Source organism: Pholcus phalangioides, unplaced genomic scaffold, assembly GCF_987345545.1.
Source record: "Pholcus phalangioides strain wild (caught in Gottingen) unplaced genomic scaffold, Ppha-v1.0 ptg000015l_1, whole genome shotgun sequence".
NCBI lineage: Eukaryota > Metazoa > Arthropoda > Arachnida > Araneae > Pholcidae > Pholcus > Pholcus phalangioides.
Window position 1 is genome coordinate 29408093 of NW_028301608.1, and position 23939 is coordinate 29432031.

The window sequence follows — 23939 nt, forward strand, 5'->3', positions numbered from 1 at the left end:
CAAATATGTGAGATGAATATTTATAGTTACATTCCGTTTTATCCAATTACCCAATTTAAAAATTATGCAAATTACTTTCATTCCTGATTCTTGCAAAGGTTAAAAATTGAAATGCCCTTCGTTGAAAAAACGTGACATATTAAGAAAACGTGACATTATAAGGAAAAGTCGTAAAATACGGGAGTGTGTTTTATACAGTGTTCGTGTCAATGAGCAAGTCGGGGCGTCAAACATGTCATAAATCTTTTACTTAAAGTCAGGTATAAATATGAAAAAAAAAGAGAACCCATTTCCTGAATGTAGTTAGCTTTTGGTTTCGGAACTTCTTGGGAAAACGTCATTGTGCAACAGAAAAAAAAGCGACGAGAAATCTGGTGATTTGTTTTCATCGACGTTATAAGAAAGGTTAACTTATATTATTCTCTGTGGAAATCAGTTTGTGGATCACTCATTATTGACGTTATAACAGAGATTGTTGTAACCGGTTCAACTGTAGAGTGATACGTCAACAAATTCATTCGTAAGCGAAATCTTCGTTAGCCGAAACTCGATTCCCTAATGGTTTCTATGGAAAATCATATAATTCGTTCCATTTACTGCCCAAAATTTAATGTGGCAAGTTTAAAATAAAAGATCAAGGAGCACTATAAAAAAAGAGGAGAAAAATTGACCGAAGGTTAAAATAAACAGCTTCAAAGTTGGTTAATAAGAATTTTAAGGAAAATAAAAATACTAAATAGTTTTGTTTCATTTTACTCTGTGCAGAACCAATTCCAGCTCTTGGCTACTAAAGCTGGTGTTGACAAATCCCAGTCGAGTTCCTAGGTTGCCCCCTCCGCCTATCTATTTTGGTTAGCTCATTTTTGTGTCTAGTGCATGCAAATGGAAAAAAGGTAAGCTCCTAGATTGTCCAGCCGTTCAATTTGATGGTAAAGAGTCTTACTCCTGTAAGAACGCGTGCTTTGACGTAACATAGGCTCACGTTTTATTTTATTTTTTTAATTCATTCATTTTATATTCGCGGAATCTTTTATTTTACAAGAAATGGTTCAAAAGCTTTCAGAAACAGAAGTGGAGCGGCATCTGGAAAAAAATCCCGAGTCAGACGCGATTTAATCAATTCGGGTGACAGTAATTCTGATGAGATGAGTGGTTCTAAAATTCAGCACACGACGTGGCTATTTAATATTTGCGCTTGCATCCATATCAATGGAAATATTCGTTATCCAAGGCAGTAAAACGTGCAAAAATAATCATCCTTAGCCGAAAAATTCGCAAGCCGAGGCATCACTGTATTACTATTTTGATCACATTTTTTTTAACACATTCACTACGGAAGTTTGCACTGCCGCAATCATTTAATTGGGGTAAAAATAAGTAGCCAATTTTATCATACACCGGATTTTAGTGTTTTTTTTTGCTAATGTTTAGCAGCTCAGTGTCAGAAGAGATTTTGTTATCGCCATCCCAAGCGATACCTTTCGGGCAAAGGTAATCCTGGGCTAAAGAAGGTTAAGCTGCTTTGACGGTATATGATCTGTCTTGATTAGCAAGTGATCTCCCGATTTATCCCAAGTTTCTTCCACATTTCTTATTCCGCTGTTGATTCCGAAAGCAATAAAGTGATTCGGCAATGTTTTTTTTCATACACACAAGAAATATTTGAATAAAAAAAATATCGATAGTCAGTATTTTATTTGCGCTAGAAATATTGGAGATAAATTATTTACTATTGAGAAAATAATTCTATCAAATTTGGTTGATATTATTTTTGACGTTTTTATTAATAAAACTTTTTCTTTATAGTCATAATTACATATTTAAATAAAAGATAAAACTTAATGGTCACGTTATATATAACTTTGGATTTCAGTGGGAAAAGAAATGGTTGTGGCAAAGGAGATTAGTTCTTGTTACGACATTCCGAGAACATTGGATTACACTGACATCGCGTCTTTACGGATGACTTTTTCAAACGTTTTGCGGTTGTCACTTTTATGAAATATGATGACCGTTGCTGACTGTTTGGTGACCTTGTGTTATTTGTCTCCCGTTGTTGTCAGAGTGCTGAATGCAGCTGAGACATAAGATGAACTGTGTAGCGTCATATCGATTGGTACCCAGTTAGAACTCGGAAAAACTATGTTTCGTATATGAAAAAAAAAACAAAAGAAAGACTTACGTCAACGTAGTTAGTCCTTGGGGATTTACTTTTTTCTTTTTTTTTTATTGGTCTGAAAATATATAATTCCCTCTTGTGCGTGTTTGCTCTGTGTGGCCAGCTAATAGAATTAGTAATGAGATTCGATCAGTTCGACTACCTGTTTGAACACCCAGAATCAGCGAATGATTTTCACAGTCAGTTATAGAGTGAGGTATATACAGTCGGATTCCGTTACAACGAACTCCAAGAGACTAGAGAAATCACTTCGTTATAACGAAATTTCGTTATAAAAGAATTTCGGGTTGTTTGCATTATTCCTATGCATGTTTATTTGAGGGATTAGAAAAGTGTTCGTTAAAACGAGATTTCCGCTATAACGGTATTCGTTAAAACGGGATTTCACTGTATATCAGGATCATACTCAAATTGTTCTTGTGAAAGTCATATCAGAGGAATATTCACGTATAAAGTGAATTAAAGAAATACCTGTGTAACTTGACTCTCTTCTCGGCACACTGCCGTATAGAATAAAAAAAAAGAGAGTTGCAATGTCTAAGATCGAAACTCCAGATCAACTTGAATATCTTTTTCACCTCCGGTGATGAAAAGAGTTGATAAAAATCAGAACCAGCGTATGTTTCTCATACTCTGTCAGAGTGCGTTGGAAATCAGCATCAGCCTGATTACGCCAGTCACTGACGTATATCGTGAATTAAAAATCAAGATGTGTCTGACTAATTTCTTATCACCCGCTCAAGCTCAGAGTGATTGTGATATCAGGACCAGCTCACGTGATTGACATTCATTTCTTTCACGTACAGGTTGATTACTTGATTCCTTTTTTCGCATTTCACTGGTAAACCGTTGATTCCAGAGGCATACTTCCAGCTAGGAATAGTATCCAAATGAAGTGTTGAACGCAGATACGTCATTCATTTGGAAGGGTATATAAAGTCATTAAAATAAAATAAAAAATTAACTTTTGTACGGACACCCGTGTCCTCAAAAAACCAATTAGAAAGTTGTTGCTCTGTCTCTCCTGTTGCTAACAGAGAAAATGCCACGTTTCTAAGTGCGATATTCACTAGGGTTTTTTAATTCAAAAAGTGCTGAAAAATTAGCATTAGGATAGATCAGATAAACTACCTTTATCTTTATCTGAAACCGACTATAGCTCAGGCCTACCACAATGAAGTGTATAAACTACCGGGCAGCGCGTCTTTGCCTCATTTATGCTGTTCTTTTCCCACTTCTCTCCGATTTTTTTAAATTCAAATATCTCAGTGAATGTTGCAGTTAGAAACGTGTAATTTTTTTGATTTGCCCCAGAAGAGACTGGGGGCACCATTTTTGGAATTGGGTTTTTGAGGGTAGCGTGTCTGTATAAAAAGATAATTTTTATATTTTAATAACTGTGCACCCCCCTACTGCAAAATGAATGACGTATCTGATGTCTAACTTTATTTGCATACTTTATATAATAGGAAGTATGCCTCTAGGATGAACGGTTCTCGGGTAAAATGCGGCAAGGGATATATATAATTAAATAATCACTCTGTATAGTATAGTTAAAGTAAAGTCTTAAATTTTAAATGCAAGCCCCAAATATCTTTCACAGTGTGTTTGTCTCCATATTGGTTAAAACTTATACTGGTATTACCGTGTTTGTCTAATTCAGAAGAAATCACAATTTGATCCAATATTTGTATTTACTCTTGATGACGCGAACGCAAATACCATGAAAGCAACGAAATGGGATAACCGGTAATGCAAAATTAAGTGCATTTATAGATTTTTCGGTCCTTCACGTTTGATATTAAATACTAATTATGATATCTGCTGGGCCGCGGAAATTCATTTGATCGAAATTAAATTAATTGAGACATATATTGATTTACGAGTTCCCCCCCCCCCCACCTCTTCTCGGTTGGAAGACAGTGTATTTGAATATGGATGGAAGTCGTGAGATTTCATAACTGCGCCAATCGTTATGAGTATTCGCTCTGAGAAATTATTGAAGTGTAATTCAAGTTTCCTCTCCCAAGAATAACTGTTGGAAGAGACGAACGGGACCGTGCACCGTCTTTTCTGTTAATGCAGTGTAATCTGTCACATTAGCTGTACCGAACATTTAAAGACTTCTAAAATTGCCTACGGAATATTATTCCATCTCCGAGTAAACTCTGTCCGGAAGCGTTGCTGGTCTAATGCGCATTTAATTTATAACTTCCAACAATTATCTTGGGGATTGCTCGAAGGGAGAGTGTGGCTGTCGACGGGCGAGCAATTACCACTGCTCCATCTTCGTGGTGATTCAAATATTTTAAGCGATGGCTTCGATGGCGGATTCAAATTTCCGTGATATCTTCATATTCGAGTAAGCACCCAGCTGCCTCCATATCATTTCACAATATGACAAAAGTTATAGTATAAGTTTAAAATCGAGGAGGAATATCAGCTAGGTTTAGTGCAGAGCAAACCTCGTCATCAGTTCAAACTAAAATTTTTAGTTTAATTGTATAAATTGTGCGAATATTAACCACAACCCCATTTCTTCATAAGGGGAGATATTTTTCGGACGTTTTTCTCACGAGGGTAAAAATGAGGAGCGTCAGAGTATTGTAAAACGACCTTTCTTGGAACCCCAGTATGACACATTCATCATCTTTCAGCGCAAATGTGATTTCAGTATTATCACTGTTGCCAATCGCTGTTTCCTACCCTTTTTTTACGACTATACATCACTTGGAAAGGTAAAAACTGTTTTTTGTTCAACGATAGAGGATCTCCTCTCTCCTTTCCAGGTGACTTAATCAGCCATATTTGAGGAAATATCTGACGTCAGTGTCTATAACCTTTTTAGCCTTTCCATTGGAAGATCAGGATGCTCTCCTACACCGACTATATTAGCTGATTATTGCTATAGATAACGCTACTCGCTGTCTTGCTCTTTTTCTCATCGATTAGACGTTAAATGGAGCGGCAAACCAATTTGTCTTTTTCAAAGATATAGGGAATACCCTCTCCTTTATGGGTCTTGAATTGTTGCAGTGTAGATGTCGGTGTGTCTCATAAGTGTGCGATTTGTTTGTTGGCATATGCTACTACTAAACCACACAAGTGCCGCGACCATATTCCCCTATGGGACCTCTAACGTATTAGTACATGCTGGAATGTGCGTGTTGTTGTCGTGAACCGAACATGGAGTTTGTTTCTGCGTAATGCTTCTTATAGTGCTGAAAACTGCGGTATATTTTTCGAACTATGAGCGAAGTGTAATGATTGAATATTTATACCGTTGCAGCAGTGCCGTCTTGACGCATGGGCCCACCCAGGCACGACCCGGGGCCCTCAAGGGAATGCGGGCCTCACAAAAATCAGAACCAGTTAAAAGTTTCGAGTATGTTTGCCAGGTGGGGTTCTCAGAAAAATCACTTATCACGGCGGCCCATGATGCTCTAAAGACAGCACTGCGTTGTTGGTCTGTTGCTCTCTGTGGCGAGACTTATTAACGGGGAGATCAACATGTGCTGCCATCTACTCTTGAATTAGTAAAATGCTCTAATACATTGCGAACCTTTCTTTTTTTCCCAACCAAAAATATAATAATACTTTCCACATCCGGCATTGTGCGTGTATCTTAACAGAATCCCGTTCCTTATAAAGTGGACTCGTCTTCTTCACCCATAATAGATGAACTTCTTCATTCCTGCATGAAAATAGTTTAAGTCGTTATTTGCATAGTGCTGTTAAACAAACAGGTGTGGTTTTAGTCAAAACTTCGTTTCTTGATAAGGAATTTGATTCTTCCAAAAAATTTACGTTCTGATGGAACTTTCAAAATATGTCTCAAAATATTGCCTCAAAACACATTACTGGCCCCTTTGAAGACGCAATGAAGTGACGAAAGCCATTTTGACCGCTAAAATGGGTGCAGACAAAGAAATTATCGACGGCAACGACAAAGTAAGTGATGAAGTAATTTTCACTGATCAAGACACTCACACAATGTACGAGAGCAGTTGGAGAAAACAAGAACCGCAACTTTAATTGAAAAAATTGGATTAGTTTGAGTAGGTGCTTTTTGAATTTGAAGAGAAAAATCATTACACTGTGTTTTTGAATAATATCACTTAAGTTAACGTCGGTGTGTGATGGATGCTACGTGAGTCTTCGAATCAGGATATTCATTCCTTCTTGCTCAGAGGAAAAAATAATCGCGATTCTTCAAAGCAATATTAAACAAACTCTAAAGTGTAAGAAAATTAACGATTTTTCTTAACACTCTAATAATTTTGGATGTAAAAAAGAAAAGGGACAAAAAGTAAGAAAAATAAGAAACGTTTTGTGTAATATATTTTCAAGTAGCGCGATACTTTCAAAAAACTCACATTTTGAAGTTACGGAAAGTATTTGCAATAAATCATCCCAAATGACAACACATATATAACAACTCTTTCCTCTAGTTTAATTTGTAGTAAACGTGCTGAAAGAAAAATAAATGAAAATATTTAACGAGTTATTAAAAAAGGCTTTAATCTAAAGAAAATGTATCTATATATTCTGACAAATTTAAAAATGTGTTTCGTGAAATTTAAATAGTAATTTACTTTGGCTTAAGACACGATAAGTCTTAAATGACACGTATTAAATATAATATGTTTTCATGTCCAGTGACACAATATTTCCATGGCAGCGGACAATTGAAAGCGTGCTTCAACTGTCGAGACAGACGTATAATTAGTATTTTTCTGCTCTATGTATTTCCAACGCTAGCGGTTTCCGGGGTCGTGTAGAGCAAGATCCTTGCAAGGTCATTGTTGGTTTGAGTTTATGATCAACATTTCTCTAACGCAAGTACAATTGACATTATCAGGAGAAAATAGCGACACTGATTAGATTTGGATACCAAATGTCCAAGTCGGACCAGAAGTGCTGACATGATTTGGAAAAAGCTATTGACGATAGAAACAATCGGCATAAAGCATTTGAAAGAAAGGGTTTCAATGCTTTTTTTTTCTTTACTCACAATGGCCTCCTATTCCTATCCTAAAAATGTTCTATATGCGCATTTTTAGTGACGCGGAGGATGCCAAGCCTGTGTAGCACTTCTTGTCATGGTTTTTGTAACAGGGGTACAAAAAATGGAAGTAAGGATGAAAGTAGAAAATAAATGAAGTAAAACGAAACTTTGAATACATACTTCTTTTTTAAATGCGGTAATTTAAGCCGTTTGTCTGTATTTTCAATAGTTTTTTTCAAGACAGGTCAGGACTCCCTAGAATTTTATGCAAGTGCAATAAAAAAAATCCACAAATCTAGTTAAAAAGTGTAGTGGCAACAACCCCACAGGAATAAAATCAATAATTATGAAAAAAAAATGTTTTTATTTCCACGCATTTTACTTTAATTTTTTGTTACATCCATGTTACAAATATCATGGCGAAATAATTATATAGGCTTCGCTAAATGTGCGCGCGTAGAAATTCAGTAGTAATTAGAAAAGGAAACTGTGAAATCTTATTTCTCAAATGCTTCGTGCAGTTTGTTTCTATCATGAGTAGATTTTTTTTAATCATGTCGGGACGTGTAGACCTTCCTGTATGTTTCCAGTATCAAAATCTTGCAGTATCACTATTTTCTCATGGTGATGACTACCACTAGCGTCGGAAAAACGTTGAGGGCAATTAAAACCAACGACGGCTTTTAAGCTATCGAAGTCACTTTTCACAAAGATTGCTTTTTTGTTTCAATATTAATTTATGGTAACCCCGACGGGAAAAATTTATTGGAAATTCTCTGTGAATATGGAAAATGGTACGGCACGTACCTTAGTTAGTGTTAAGTAATACAACCAGTAATGCCAACCCTAGCGATGCAAAAAACGTTGAGAAGAACTTGTACTTTTCTTGTTCTTTTCGCTCACCAAGAACCTTTTTATTTATTTTTTTTAATAGTAGTTTCAAGTGTTTGGTCTATATAAATAATTCCATCTCCATAAAAATAATGAACTGCACATATAATCAAAGAAATAATGATTTCATATTTCGCATAGCTAAATCCTTCATCGTACGTGACAGAAATCAGCCACGTAAGGAATACTTGAGGTATATAAAGTCATGTTAGTCCTGAACATTTTATCAGTGAAATAACATTAATTTTTTCACTTCAGTGAATATCATGTTCTTGAACACACGAATTCGGAATTAAGTCCCACTCAAATGATTATATAAGACGAGAGAGAACTACTACTCTATAGCTGTCTTATTTCGAACATGAAAATATAGTGATGAACGAACGAAGAAAAACTTCTGCTCACATAACTCAAATGCTTGAATTTATTTTCAACATAGCAATCGATAATAAATTGCGACGACAACCAAAACTCAAGAACGTTTAACAGAAAGCATTCAGAGATCAATTTCAGGGGATTTGGCTTTTCATTGAATGCCTGAAGCATAACCACTTATAAGAATAGGTACGTTTCTATGCGTTGAGAAAAGTATTTTTTACCGTGATAACTACAGAACTGAAATATATAGTTACGATAGTGTTTGTTTCAGAAATGATAAGGAAATACGGAATGATAAATTGATCACATGTAGCTGTAAAACTATTTTCGTTTCTTTTATTCCAGCTTTGGTGGAGTTTATGTGTTTTTATCACCGATCTAGAATCGAAATATCGTCTCACTAATATTTCACAAAAACAATTTAGTCATATTCTATCGACGCGACGAGAAATCAAATTCACAAATTTGCGATTTTTTTTTGTCCTCGATTTTTATGTCCTTTTATCTTTGGATGTTATCAGATTTCAGTTCAACTCGACTCTGAGAGATAAGAAAAAAATTGTCATGTGTGAAATACATTTTTATAAAATAATCGATTGTCTATCTTTTTCGGATGTGCCTTCATCGGATTTTCCTACTGTCAAATATCTTTCTTTCTTTATTCTCGTAGCAGCATCAGTCACCGTATATTTCAATTCCCAATAACGTCAGCCATTAAATTATGTCACCAAGCACACAACCGAAGCGAGAGAACCGTCGTATCTCTTTCTCTCCCGAGACATACTTCAAAAGGTATAGGATGTCGTTCGAAAATACATTTCCTTTTGAAATTGAAAGCTACGACGAGAATGAAATTACCCATATAACCCTTATATAGCCTTGGAAAATATTTTATAAAGGCAGCTATTACAATAGCCAAAGAAAGCCTTCGAGAATATATCGCAGAAACGGCACTTCTGTAATAAGTGGGGAAAATATTTGCACTGTGCTCTTTGAGTCAGCAGTTCCCAAAAGGAACTTGTTACATTCATATCGAGGACGCAACTTAACGTCGTAAAGTCCGGCAACACTTTTGTCATCATCCTTTATTAGGCACTTGCAACACAAGTTCTTTGTGGAAATTGAAATTCTGCTGAATCCCTATTACTAACACCATACAGTGTGTCCTCTAAGTGCTAATGCGGCTTTTATCTCAAGAACCTTTCGTCGTATAGGTGTGATTCCAGTTATACAAATGCTCAAAATGCTTTCAGAAATTACCCTGCACTAGTTTTGGGAGTGGGAATACAGCGTGTTATGAATTATGAAAAACGAAGTTTTCTTACTGTTTTACTGTCCTCTAACTTCCAGTTGGAAAGCTCTTCTCCCATCCCTCCCGAGGCGAACGAAAAATATTCCACGTCTCTTAGTGCAAAATTCGCTGAGGCATTTGAATGTAATAACTAGAAAAAAGTTTAGGAAAAAAGGCAAAACTAACGGGAAACGTTTCCTTTTTTTCCCCATTTATGTTGTTCTTTCCTAACTTTTCTCCGATCTCTGAATTCGAAAATCTCAACAAATATTACACTTAGTACACAATATTTTTGTTATTAGGCCCAAAAAAGAAGAAAATTCAACAACTTTCTAACTGGGAGTTAGAGGACAGGAGGACCGTATAAAGACTTCGATTTTTTTTTTAAGGCGCACTGCATTTTTTCACTTACACGACCGGTACAGGATGATTTTAGAACACATTTTGGACATTTATTAAGGACATTTATTATTTATTATTTTATTAAACCATACCTCTACTACGAATGACTGATGAGATGAAGGCAGCATTAGCACTTACGAGACACCCTGTATATGTTTACTTTCGAAACCTTACCTTAACCTTAACATTACCTTAACACTTTTGCTGCTGCGTCGGAAATATTTTCATTAAGTAATGCAATTGCAACCAGATTTAACATATCGGATGAGATCAACCAGAACCGCTCGTAGCAGAAGAGGGGATTCAGTGTGATTATAGCTGGGTCAATGGCGTCTTAAAAGTTTCAAGGTTCCAAAAAATTTTTGGGGCCTTTTTCGCCTCCGATTTTGCCTATTTTGTGAGGGGGAAAAAGAATTGACATCAAAAAAAGTGTATGCATTTGCGAAAAACACTTTCATCGTTGAATACATATATTATTACAGAATATACAGGAAAAATGCCAAGAAATATCCATGCAAAAATATTCTGACACATACGGTAAGTGTTAATCAATACGAAAATTATTAAATTTTGAATTGATGAAAATTCAAAACCAAAGATAATTTTAAATCAATCAAAGAAGCAACACCCAAATTTCTGAACCTTATGGAAATTTCGAGGTTATGTAAGAAATAATTGCGTAATTGATGAAAGAGATCATTTTTCAAATTAATGAAAACTCCAGAATTATGAAAAAAAAGTAATATCAGAAGTAAAGAAAATAATAATTCCAGATCGATGGAAATTTAGAATGAATGAAAAAATTTCAAGAATAGGTGAGTCTTGAATATTTTTGGGGGTTCTTAGGATTTTTTTGTGAGGCTCTGAGTTCTTTGGTCTATACACCGTATATACCAAGTTTCGATGGAATACGTCTAAAAGGCCAGGAATCACATAGGTCTGGGTAATTTCAGTATACTGACACTGCTCAGACCTGTATAGCACCCGTTCTGGTGGACGTATTCCATTGAAACTTGGTATATACGCTGTATGGGCCATGGAGGAAATGTATAATGCGATAAAAAGCGTGACTTTTTCCCCTGGTGGTAAAAATTGAACTATTTTTTATTTCATAAATCTCTCTCTCTCCCCCTGGTCGCATTAAGATATCCTGAAAATTTGGCTGTATTCGAATAAGCAGATTTTAAGAAACACTGAGTACGAGGGACCCTGTATATGTATTTTTTATCATTATTAATCATTATTATCACTCCTTGTGCTGGGTCTTACAAAGCATGGAGTTTGATTCGAACGCATCTGTGTGTCTCACATTTCTTATGGATGGCTCTGGGATCGACATTCGAATTTCCAAAATGAAAATCGGTAGACCGAAATGAACACTCATATGTACACAAATTGGGGCTCGTTAGGATTTCATCATATAATGATTTTGCCCCTCATAATTCGCAATAAATTGCGATAATTTAGCAAAAACATTTGAAAATATGAATCATTGTGAATTTTTTTTTCTCCATAAGGTAAGCCAGACATTCCCAAAGGTTTGACTGTGCAGAACGTCTCGTCGGATCAGGTAGTGTTGACCTGGAAAGCCGGCTTCGATGGTGGAACAGCGCAACGTTTCAGGATCAGATACCAAGCGAAGAACTCTCCCGACCAGTACATAGCTGACGTGTTGCCTTCAAATGCTACGAGCTTCGTAATAAATGAGCTTAAGCCAGGGACTGAATACACTTTCTCAGCGATGGCTTTCAATGAACTCGGCGAAAGTGCTTACACGGACAAGAACGTTTCTGCTCACACGACAAGTAAGATGACCAACATTTCGTTATAACTATTCGAATGTTTGCTATTATTTTACAACTATTTAGATCCAGAGTGGGACCTCCCATAACGGACACTTTTTTGACACTGCCATCAGTCTTCAATGTGTATCATTCAAGAGTCTGCTCCATTAGCAGACAGATTTACGCCGCTCTCCCTTTAAGGGTATCTGTTATTGAGAGGTCCCACTGTATGCATTAACGAAAATTTTATCGATGAAACAAACGTATTAGTTTAAAATAATAACTTGGACCTGGAGGTGGTGTATATATATTTTTTATTCTCTTTCAAAAAGACGTTGTACTGCTTTATCAAGGATGACCTTGGGCCGTAAGGGCAGCCAATCATACTCAATATCCTTCAGGAGGCTAACATCAGTTCTTTCAGAATAAGGGGAAGTCACAGAATGACAGGTCTGGACTGCAGTGGGATGTTCCAGTCATTTCTGTCCCACCAATAAATGGTGCCCCAATATCCTTTGGCAGGAATCGTCCAAGATGAGGACGGAAATAAATATAATGACCTTCTCTAGAGACAAATATCTCTGATCAAAATAAATCGGTAGTAAATCGCGGTATGGCAGTAATTTCGGTAGGTTTGGTTATTTAGCCGGACAAATATATAGGCAGATATTAATCAGCCTGATATAGACGATGACTCAGTATTCGAACGACTCAGTCAGTATTCAATGTGCTCCTGGAGCATTGCAAAAATACTTGCTATATATATGAGAATCAACTACTAATACTCTAACACAGCGCCCACGCCCCTCATAACCATTACTCTGAGGCACTTCCAACGAATTGGAGCATGTCGGACGGAATGTGCCGTGTAAGTGTTCTGTACCTAAAGAGATTGTTTTTTTTATGGAATTATTCGTATGTGCTGTTACTACTATTTCACCTTACATGCGCCTAGTACACATTCCTCTAAGGAATTTTTAACAAATCGGTACATGCCGGGATGTGCGTGTACGTGTTCACGTGTTCTGAACCTAACGTTTGTTTCTGTTTAATGCTTGTTATGTGTACTGCTGCTATCTGCCATTAATTTTTCTAACTATTAGTAAAGTGTAATGATTAAATAGTAGTACCGTGGTAGAGGTCTGTTGCTCTCTTTGGCGAGACGTTTTAACGAGGAGGTCGGCTCGCATTTGCGTCTCAAAGTTAGTAACCACAGAAAATCAACTTCAGCCGACTGCTACCTGTTTTCTGAAATCGGAAGAAAACAACTCGGAAGTTTATTTTACCTGTTGTGTGTATCACGCATGAATTTTCTAATCGTGTTAGGCCTTTGTTGAGAGATTTTTTTTAATGGAAAAGCGCTGGCACATATTCGCCCCTCATAGCTTGGAAAACTTCTATTACAATCAACTAATTAACTAACTAACTAAGAACCGTGTGGTGGCTCTTCCCATATCCTACAGGATTTGTAATCGCAAAAACCACTAGTGAACCACATCACATCTCGTTACGTGGTGAAAAATTCAGTTTTATCAAAATTCAGTCGGCGCTCGTTGTAACGACCCCACGTTACAGCGACCATCCCATTAGAACGTCCGGTAGGATAAGTCCAAAATGTTTTCACAGAACGACTGTCATATATGTTTTACTATCGATATAACGACTCTCTCAATATAACGTCCGTTTTCGGCGGGACGAAGGGGTTCGTTATATTCAGCGCCGACTGTAATACCGTTTTTCGTCTTATAAACACTTTTATTCGAATAATCTTTACTTTAAAACGGATATCTTGCACTTAAATTTGAAGCGCAAAGTATCAGTTTTAAAGATAGATAGACCCTCTCACAACCTCGGACTGATGCAAAGCAACTTATACTTCTATCCGTTTTATAGCGGACATCATTCAAAATGGAGTGCAGTTAATTTCATCCCTTTAATATTCACATATTTAACTACAATCTAATTGAGTCAACTATAGTTGTAACTATTTAATAATTGTAATTTAATAATAAACTAGTGAATTAATTTACAATTATATTTAATTAATTGATTGGCTTTAAACAGTAAAAGTCCATTTTTAATGAATAAACCAACCATGAACTTATGGCTTTGACTATTCTTAATTAATAATTATAATTCATTAATAGTTAACTGGATGTAACGGTGCTCTCTGAAGCATCTAGAGTGTTCGATGCTCGTTTCCGATTTCGTGCATGCGAGCACTCTTGATCAACGTCCCTAGTAAACACCTTGTACAAATCGCATTGAAGGATTGAAATCATCCTGATTTCATGTATGGGTATATCATACTTGCCGTAAGGGTGCTCTTCTTTTGATCATGGGTACAGGCAGTGCTCGCGACTAAAGAAGACCTCTTGGAGACCTCTGGTTTAGAGGGTCATCCCTTAACCGTGAACGTGTTGAGACGTTGGTACGAGGGCGACTCTCTCATAGGGCCGTGGACGTAGAGAGTAGCTACAGCTCTCACTATAGTGATTATCCTTATATTGATTAACAGAGGACCCCGCCATTCCGTCCTTACATCGTCAATTAATTAACAATTAATTGATGGTTTTGTTGTTGTTACGAGATAATTAATTAACGATTAGAAATAACAATATATAATCAGTCGTTACAAAAATTGTTGGATTCTCTATTCTTCCATAAAACGGGTACTCTTAGTGGAACGTATCCGTTTTCGAGTGCTAACTAATCCGCTTCACATAGTGGAGATCATACATGCAGTTAAGGCGTCACATACTCTTCAACATGGAGAAAAGATAAAACATCATTAAAAATACTATTTAACCATTGATATATTAGAATTTTTTTTTCATGTTTGATTATACTTGCTATCCTATGCAGGCCCGTCATTTAGGGGAAACAGGGAGGAGGGCGCGTCGCCCCCCCCCCGGCTTTTGAAAATACACCAAAAATGGTATATGTATATATACATACATACATTGAGTACATGTGCTTTGCCCCCCCCCCCCCCGGAAAAAGTTGAAATGACGGCCCTGATCTTATGCCAGTAGTGCATTTCACTTTCACATACCTCTAAAGCTTAATGTTTTAAAAAAGTTTGAAATAAAATATTATAAAAACAGTTTGCGCGCGGATGATGAAATAACGGGATCAATGCAACCACAAAATATTGAAATTAAAATGAAAGAGACGGTCCATTTTTTCACAAATTGATGCAAAAGATTTCAGATCCGTACATAATTTTTTATTAATAAAAAAAATAATTTATATTTCTCAAATCTGAAAATTTTAATTTTAAATAGGAATGAAAAAATGGAGTCTTCGAGTTCATTTTATGAAATAAACCGTTTTCTTCATTTTAATTTCAACACTGTGTGGTTGCATTGATCTCGTTATTTATTTATCATACGCGCAAGCTGTTTTTATTATGTTTTTAAAACTTTTTTAAAACATTAAGCATTGAGATACGTCAAATTTACTACTGGCATATAGGATAGAAAATATAATCAAACGTGTGGAAAAAATTCTAATAAATAAATGATAAAAGAGTATTTTTAATCATATTTTAGCTTTTCCCCTCATTTAAAAGGGAATGCGACCCTTTAACCCCATCCCCAAAATATACACAGGGTGCATAGCTATAAATATATTGTTATAAGGTATATAAGATATATATTTTTATACCAGGGCGTATACATTTTACTGGCGAACCATTGATACTAGAGGCATATTGAAAATTAGAAAAAAATATCCAAATAAATGTATAGTACTCAGATATGTCATTCATGTTGCATGGGGTTGTATAATTATTAAAATAACAAAAATAACTTTCCATATCCATACGGACACCCTGCGCTCAAAAACCCAGTTAGAAAGTTGGAATTTTTTTGAGGTTAATAAAAAACATCCACGTTTCTAAGTGCAACATTCACTGAGATATTTGATTTCAAAATTCTGAGTAAAGTTGGATTTCAATGACAATAGTAAGGGAATTATTATTGCTTCATCTATGAATTTTTTCTGCCTTGAATTTCCATAGCATGTTATCATGTATTTTTTGTATCGTGTATTCAATCATCATTCTGCTTGTTTATATATATGTAAACTGAAGAGCCAAAAAAAACTGGTCAGGCATGCGTATGCAAATAAAGAGATATGGAACCAATCAGAGTACAGCGCTGCGGTCGGCAACGTCTATGTAACACCACAAGTGTCTGACATAGTTGTTAGATCGGTTACTGCTACTACAATAGCAGGTTATCAAGATTTGAGTGAGTTTAACGTGGTGTTATAGTCGGCGCACGAGAGATGGGACAAAGCATCTCCGAGGTAGCGATGAAATTTGGATTTTCACGTACCACCATTTCACGAGTGTACCGTGAATATCGGGAATCCGGTAAAAAATTAAATCTACGACATCGCTGCGGCCGGAAAAAGATCATGCAAGAACGGGAACAACGACGACTGACGAGAATCATTGAACGCTTTACGCCTCGCCTGGGCCCGACAACAACGACATTGGACTGTTGAGGACTGGAAACACGTTGCCTGGTCCAACGAGTCTCGGTTCCAATTGCTTCGAGCTGATGGACGTGTACGGGCATGGAGACAACCTCATGAATCCATGAACCTTACATGTCAACAGGGGACTGTTCAAGCTGGTGGAGGCTCTGTGATGGTATGGGGCGTGTGCAGTTGGCATGATATGGGACCCCTGATACGTACTCTGACAGTGGCACGTACGTAAGCATCCTGTCTGATCACCTGCACCCATTCATGTCCATTGTGCATTCCGACGGACTTGGACAATTCCAGCAGGACAATGCGACACCCCACACGTCCAGAACTGCTACAGAGTGACTCTAGGAACACTCTTCTGACTTTAGACACTTCCGCTGGCCACCAAAATCCCCAGACATGAACATTATTGAACATATCTGGGATGCCTTGCAACGTGCTGTTCACAAGAGATCTCCACCCCCTCTTACTCCTACGGATTTATGGACAGCCCTGCAGGATTCATGGTGTCAATTACCTCCAGCACGACTTCAGACATTAGTCGAGTCCATGCCACGTCGTGTTGCGGCACTTCTGCGGGCTCGCGGGGGCCCTACACGATATTAGGTAGGTGTACCAGTTTTTTTGGCTCTTCAGTGTATATATACAGGGGTGCATGGGACAAAATTAGAAAGTTTCTTTGTTTCTTCTGATGCCAACAAAATAAAACCTACTTCTTTAATTGCGCTGAATAATATGAAAACTGAGAAATTCAAATTCGAATTTTGGGGAAACTTAGGAGAAAAAAACAGCATAATATATGCGGATAAAACCCTTTTACCCACATTTAACGCTGTTTTTCCGCAACTTTGCTCCATTTTAGGAATTCAAATATCTCGGTGAATATTGAACTTTGAAACTTTGATTTTTTTTTTTGTTATCCTCAGGAGAGACAGGGCTTTCTATTCGGGATTTTGAGCACAGGGGATATCCCTATATGTAAATTTTTCTATATGAAAAATTGCCATTTTTATTTTAATAATTAAACAATCTAAGTACTACAGTAATATATATATATATATATATATATATATATATCCAGATCTATTTCTTTTAAATAATACTCGTAGTAAATCGGTTTGGTCTTTCATGTGTTTGTTGTATATTTTACGTTTTATTTCATCAGAGAAGCTGTATTATAGCAAATTTAGCGCCATAACATACAATAATCATAAATTTTTCATCGATTCGAATGTCTAAATGAAAATATATACCAGTAGAACAGAGAGTAAAAAATTAATGTTGTAGCATAATTGCAATTTCTGGAAGAGATCAGTTATTCATGAAGTACAATTTTTTACGTTATTGAAATTTAAATAATTCAAAAAAAAAGTTATCTGATACGCGGGCATCAGCTATTCGTAAATTAATTCGCTTAAAAATTGCGCTTTCGATGGAATCAAAGAGAAGCTTAATAATGGAATATATTGTTTTAAATTATCAGAGGTATGAACGAGAGATTATAGAATCGGTCTGTAACTTCAAATACGAGTGCCTTTGTTCCAATTGAAAGATAGTAATTGCAATATTTCTCTTTGCAGTTTCATTTGCATAATTTACTCGATCTCGATCTGACGCTTTCACATCGTTTCTCATCAGTATTTGTTGATACTTGTACAAAGCGGAAAATCGAATTAATGAGATTTTCAATCAACGACAAAACATTTTTTCCCCCTTCAAATATGCAAAATTCTTTCAGTGGCAGGTATATCGAATAGAATGGCTTTGTATTTAGCTGAATGAGTTACGTATAGATGATGCTGAACATACAACCTTAGCATATTTCATTAAATTTTAATTTAATTCCGGCTCTCAAAATCCTATTCAGATTTTATCTCGAGAGTATATTTCGAATTTGTCTTTTCCATCTCCGAAAGATGCTCGGATTAATTGAAAAATTTTCTCATCAAATTGCTTGTAGATGATATACTGGTACGCTCAAAAATTTCCGGGACTTATTTTATTATGGATGAATAAATTCAGGTAAAACCTGTTTATTTGGTGTTTCCTTCGAAGTAACTACCCTGTGCAATTATGCATTTTTGTTATTGTTCATACAAAGATATAAATGCGGATTGGAACCGATTTTTTGTCACACCTTGCGGTTTCTTCGTCTGCCGACCAGACACAATGGTGTTCGGCTGAAGTTGGTTTTCTGTGGTTCCCAGCTTGGAGGCGCAACTTTTAATCTCATTTTAAAAGTCTCGCCACAGAGAGCAACAGGCCTACAACGATGCAATTATTCAATCATTACTCATATCCTAGAGCACGGATTATATGCCAATGCATATGCACTCGATCTTTTTTCGCATCAAATCAAAGAATTTTCAGAATCAGTGCATATTTTTGAAGGTTTGTTTCTCAATCTATTTTTCAATAATTTTTCAAATAAATATTGCTTATAGTATTTCCATAACATCGGGTGCGGGGGGTTTCCGCTGGTGGAATTTAGTGAATTAATGGAAACGTTTGTACTACAATTTTTGTAGTACTGCATTTTTCATGTATCAATTGTTTTATTGTAAGACTATTTCTAGATGTAGGTCAAAACTGATGAATATTTCAGAAATAGTGTTGAAGTTTTTTTATTACTGGCCAGGATTACACTATTAAAGTTTTGAAAAAGCTTTTGATAAAACTTGAAAAAACAATAATGCTATTGGTTACATTCGTTCGAATGTAACCGATGCGCGATGTAATTGGTTGAATTTTGCAAGTTTTATGACAGAACTTTAATAAAATTTTTAAAGTGTGATCACAGCCTAAGTAGAAAAATATGTAGAAGTTATTTTCATATATAAAGTTTGTATACGTCGGAATACTTTTTTTTGTAAATGAATGTGCACTAAGTGATAGGAAATATTCATTTTAGAAACCATATCTGTTTTTTTACATGGTGAATTTTTTCATCCATATTTTCTCATTTTTGCTATTTCGGAATTTTTCAAATTTTCGGGATTTTTAGTGCATATTTTGGGAGTTTTATGCTGATTTTGATATTTTTAGTGCATATTTTGATGGTTTTAAGTTCATATCTTTATCTTTCAGAGTATATTTTGCCACTTTTTAGTGCATATAATCCAGGCTCTAATCATTACACTTCACAACTAGTTAGAAAACCTAGTGGTAGATGACAGCAATACGCATAGTAGGCAGTGCACAGAAACAGAATTCACATCAGGTTCACAACACGCAGCAAACTCACATTCAACATGTACCAATTCCTTAGAAATTCTGCAGAGGAATGCGAGCGAGGTGTATGTGTGTAGTAGTAGTGTCTTTGTCTCTGCTCGCTGCACTTATTGGGAACCTGAGAATCGTTGCCGCTTAAGCAAATTCGTTATCCCGAGGGTAATGGCAAAAAGTCACAAGGGAGCAAAAACAGTGGGGAATAAGCCGATTGTGAATGTATTGGAATGTGGTATTTTGATAGGTAATCTGACTTTTAAGGAAAGACCAGTAAGACGGCGCATTATCGGAGAGGACCCACGACTTGGTCTTCCAAAGATCTGGTCGTTTACGTCTCAACGGATCATACGGAAGTTAAGGACTCACAGAGCCCTCCTGATGTCAGATTACCTGTCAGAGCATCACATTCCGATGCCTTCACAACCACCACCAGACCAACCGTGACCCCCGCTCTGTCCCACAAGGGGATATAAGCTGGTCCGTCTCAGGAGACGGGGGCCACGGTGGAAAAATCCAATGACATCCAAGACCAGCAAACCACCCACACCACAAGCCAACCAGCAGCAGGATCCCTCATACAACTTCACCCCCCCACACACACACACACTTCCCCATTTGTTGTACATGAAATGATATATCAATAGCAAGATATGGGGGAGCATGGGCAGGTGCAGAGACGCATATTGCCTGCAGGCCACGAGTGGGGCCCACGAAATCTTCATAACCAGCCTATCCTTTTTATCTGGCGGTTTATGGTGTTTGCTTTTTTTTTTCTGGGGGTAAAGGTTTTGCTTAAGTGGCAACGATTCTCACGTTCCGAAGAAGTGCAGCGAGAAGCGACGAAGGTACTGAAGGATGTGACAAAAAAGGCTTTCAATCCGCATTTGCATATTTGCATGAAAAAGGACAAAAATGCATAATTGCACAGGGTAATCCGTTCGAGGGAATCGCCAGATAAGCAGGTTTTACCTATACTTACGGAACTGATATACATCACGGAACTTTTTTAACGTAGTAATATAACGCGCATCATACAGGGTGATCAGCGAATAAGCCCTTATTTCAAAATTAAATATCTGTACAACAAAGATCAATAGAATTATGCGGTAAACGGTACATTTATTAGCAAAACTGTAAGAATGCTGTACAGAAATTTCGAAAATTTAGTGTTTTTTTTTTTAATTTTTTAAAATTGAAAAAAAAAAAAAAAAAAAACTTGAGATTTTAGGGTTCCGAAAATCCTCATTTGTGTGAAGAGAAACTGCATTCGCCTAAAGTTACTGCATGGGATGCGGTATGCGCCATGTGTGCTGACAAATACAGTGCTGGCCACCGTAAATGCAACACCCTGAAGGAAGCATGCAAATAATATGAAATTTACAACATGCATTAGCGGAGGTGAGATATGCAAATGATTAGAATTTCAGCACAGACGCACATCACGCGCGCCTGTGGCGCCACTTCAAAGCGCTATTTAAGGCTCGGAGATTTCGACGATTTGAAGTACGGCAATTGTGTTTTTCTTGTGGTTTTTTCAAAAAAACGATCAATTATGCCTCGTAGAAAACAGCGATCATCTTTTCATCAAGTATCCGAGTTCAACAGAGGAAGGATAGTGGACTACCGAGATTGTGGATTATCTTTCAGCGAAATCGGTAGTCGTGTTGGACGAAACCAAACAACTGTAATGCGGATATGTGATCGTTGGATGCAGGAGGGTACGACGGACCGACGTGTTCGATCGCATCCACCTCAGTGCACCACTTCACGTGATGACAGGCGTATGGCAGTGACGGATCGCTCAGCCACATCACGAACCATAGCACAGCACATTCAGTCTGTACCGCATCATCCAGTGTCTGCGCGTACCATTCGACGCCGTTTACAGCAGAGTGGTCTGTCCGCAAGACGTCCATTGCTTCGTTTACCCTTGACGCAGAACCACAGACGTCTCCGCCGCCAATGGCGCGATGAAAGAATGATGTGGACGGCACAATGGAATGAAATTGTCTTTACTGACGAGTCACGCTTCTGTCTGCAACACCACGATGTGGTTGCCCACGGATTCGAGTCTGGAGACACCGTGGAGAGAGGATGCTGAACAGCTGCGTTATGCACCGCCACACTGGTCCTGCACCGGGTATTATGGTATGGGGCAGTATTGGATATCACTCTCGCACTCCTCTAGTACGCATTGCCTGTACTTTAAAAAGCCAGCGCTACATCTCGGAGGTGTTGGAGCCAGTTGTCCTTCCTTACCTTCAGGGCTTGCCCACAGCCATATTTCAACAGGATAATGCGCGACCACACGTGGCACGCATTGTCCAAAGGTTCTTCGTCAATCGCCAGATTGAATTGCTTCCCTGGCCAGCTCGCTCTCCGGATCTTTCGCCGATAGAAAACATGTGGTCCATGGTTGCTCAACGATTGACCCAGATTACATCCCCAGCTGCCACACCAGATCAACTTTGGCAACGCGTGGAAGCTGCTTGGTCTGCTGTACCCCAAAAACACATCCAAAGTCTCTTTTAATCAATGCCGAGGCGTGTGGCAGCGGTGATCTCCAACAATGGCGGCTACTCTGGCTACTGATTTTGGCGGGAACCATACTTCACAGAAGTCTATAAATTTAATCATTTGATGCTTGGTCAACATGTTATCTACAAAATAAATATTGTTGCGATATCTCTTGTCTTTCTTGGTGTTGCAATTTGGGTGGCCAGCAGCGTAGTTCCAAAATTGTAATGTAACGTTCAGTAGTAATCGTTTCTCGCACGAAGAAGGGGCCGATAATGCCTCTGGCGCATACCGCAGCCCATGCAGTAACTTTAGGCGAATGCTGTGGTTTCTCTTCACACAAATGAGGATTTCCGGAACCCCAAAATCTCCAGTTTTTTTTTTTTTCAATTTTTAAAAATAAAAAAAAAAACTAAATTTTCGAAATTTCTGTACAACATTCTTACAGTTTTGCTAATGAACGTACCGTTTACCGCATAATTCTATTGATCTTTATTGTAGAGATATTTAATTTTGAAGTAAGGGCTTATTCGCTGATCACCCTGTACATTATTTCTTTACAGGGTGGTCAAAAATAAACTGAAACCACTCAGACGTATGTAGCGCCAATTTTGATGGATGTATTCTGATGAAATTTGGTATATAGGATATATGGACCATGAGGAAAAGAAGGATTCGATAAAAATAATTCAATTTTAGACCACCAGGTGAAAAATGGTGATAAAAGTGATGATCTTTTTATCACAGTTGCTTTATTCCCATGGTCCAAATAACGTAAATACCAAGTGTAAATGAAATGTCTCTATCACCACGGACGCTGGATAGGCATGAGTAGTGTCAGTAATTAAACCGACACTATTCAGCTTAACTATATTAATACTAGTCTGATCAATGTAGTTACTCTGACCAATTTGGTACCTCGCTGATAGACGCATTTCATCTATACTTGGTATATACGTTATTTGGACCATGGAAAAAACAACAACTGTGATAAAAAAAATCACAACTTTTTCACCTGGTGGTCAAAAATTGAATTATTTTTATTCAATCTTGTAACGAATCTATTTTCCCATGTATGGATATTTTTACTAACTCTGTGGCCTTACAGCACATAATATGCTTTGTTTGTTTATGCGTTGCTAAAAGAAGGTGAGAAGAGAAAATCTATCTTCCAAGAGAAGAGAACGTGAGTTGGAATGTGGGTTCCGTCCTGGAAGGTTGTCTGTTTCGAGTGTGCTTCGAAATAAAGGCTTCTTCTTTAAGTTCCGCAGTTCCGTGCTTTAATTAGATACCCCTCCAATATCAAGGGTTTAGAAATATTTCGCCATCTCCCGGAAAAGAGACGCACCTCCTACACGACGTCCCCTTATAAAACTGGCGCCCAACGTCGTGGCTCGAACTCAAGGCAGTACGAAACGGACATTCGATCTCAACTGTGAGGTTCCTGATAGCTCCTAAAATCGAAATGGCGTACTTGGCCAAAGGTAAGAAACGTGATTTGATCCTACTCGCTCTAGAATTAGGAGAGGAAGTTCCGAATGATTCGCGTGTAGTAGATCTCAAGCACATAATAACAAAGTCCTCCGGTTATGAGGAAGAATTCGTGAAATCCCTGCTGGCTACTATTATCGGAGAAAGAGAGGGAGAAGAAGAACGAGCTAGAATAGTTGAGGAAAGAGAAGAAGAACGAGCTAGAATAGCTGAGGAAAGAGAAGAAGAACGAGCTAGAATAGCTGAGGAAAGAGAAGAAGAACGAGC

At 37.4% G+C, this 23939-nt stretch overlaps 1 protein-coding gene across 1 annotated transcript in view; it reads left to right on the plus strand.

Moving 5' to 3' along the window:
• The window catches only part of LOC149075777 (nephrin-like), a 154345-nt gene that overhangs the window by 111761 nt on the left and 18645 nt on the right, over nucleotides 1-23939 (plus strand). Inside the window, exon 17 of the mRNA XM_089243287.1 lies at nucleotides 11667-11954. Within this exon, the coding sequence (XP_089099413.1) occupies nucleotides 11667-11954 (288 nt within the window). The remainder of the gene's footprint in view (nucleotides 1-11666; nucleotides 11955-23939) is intronic.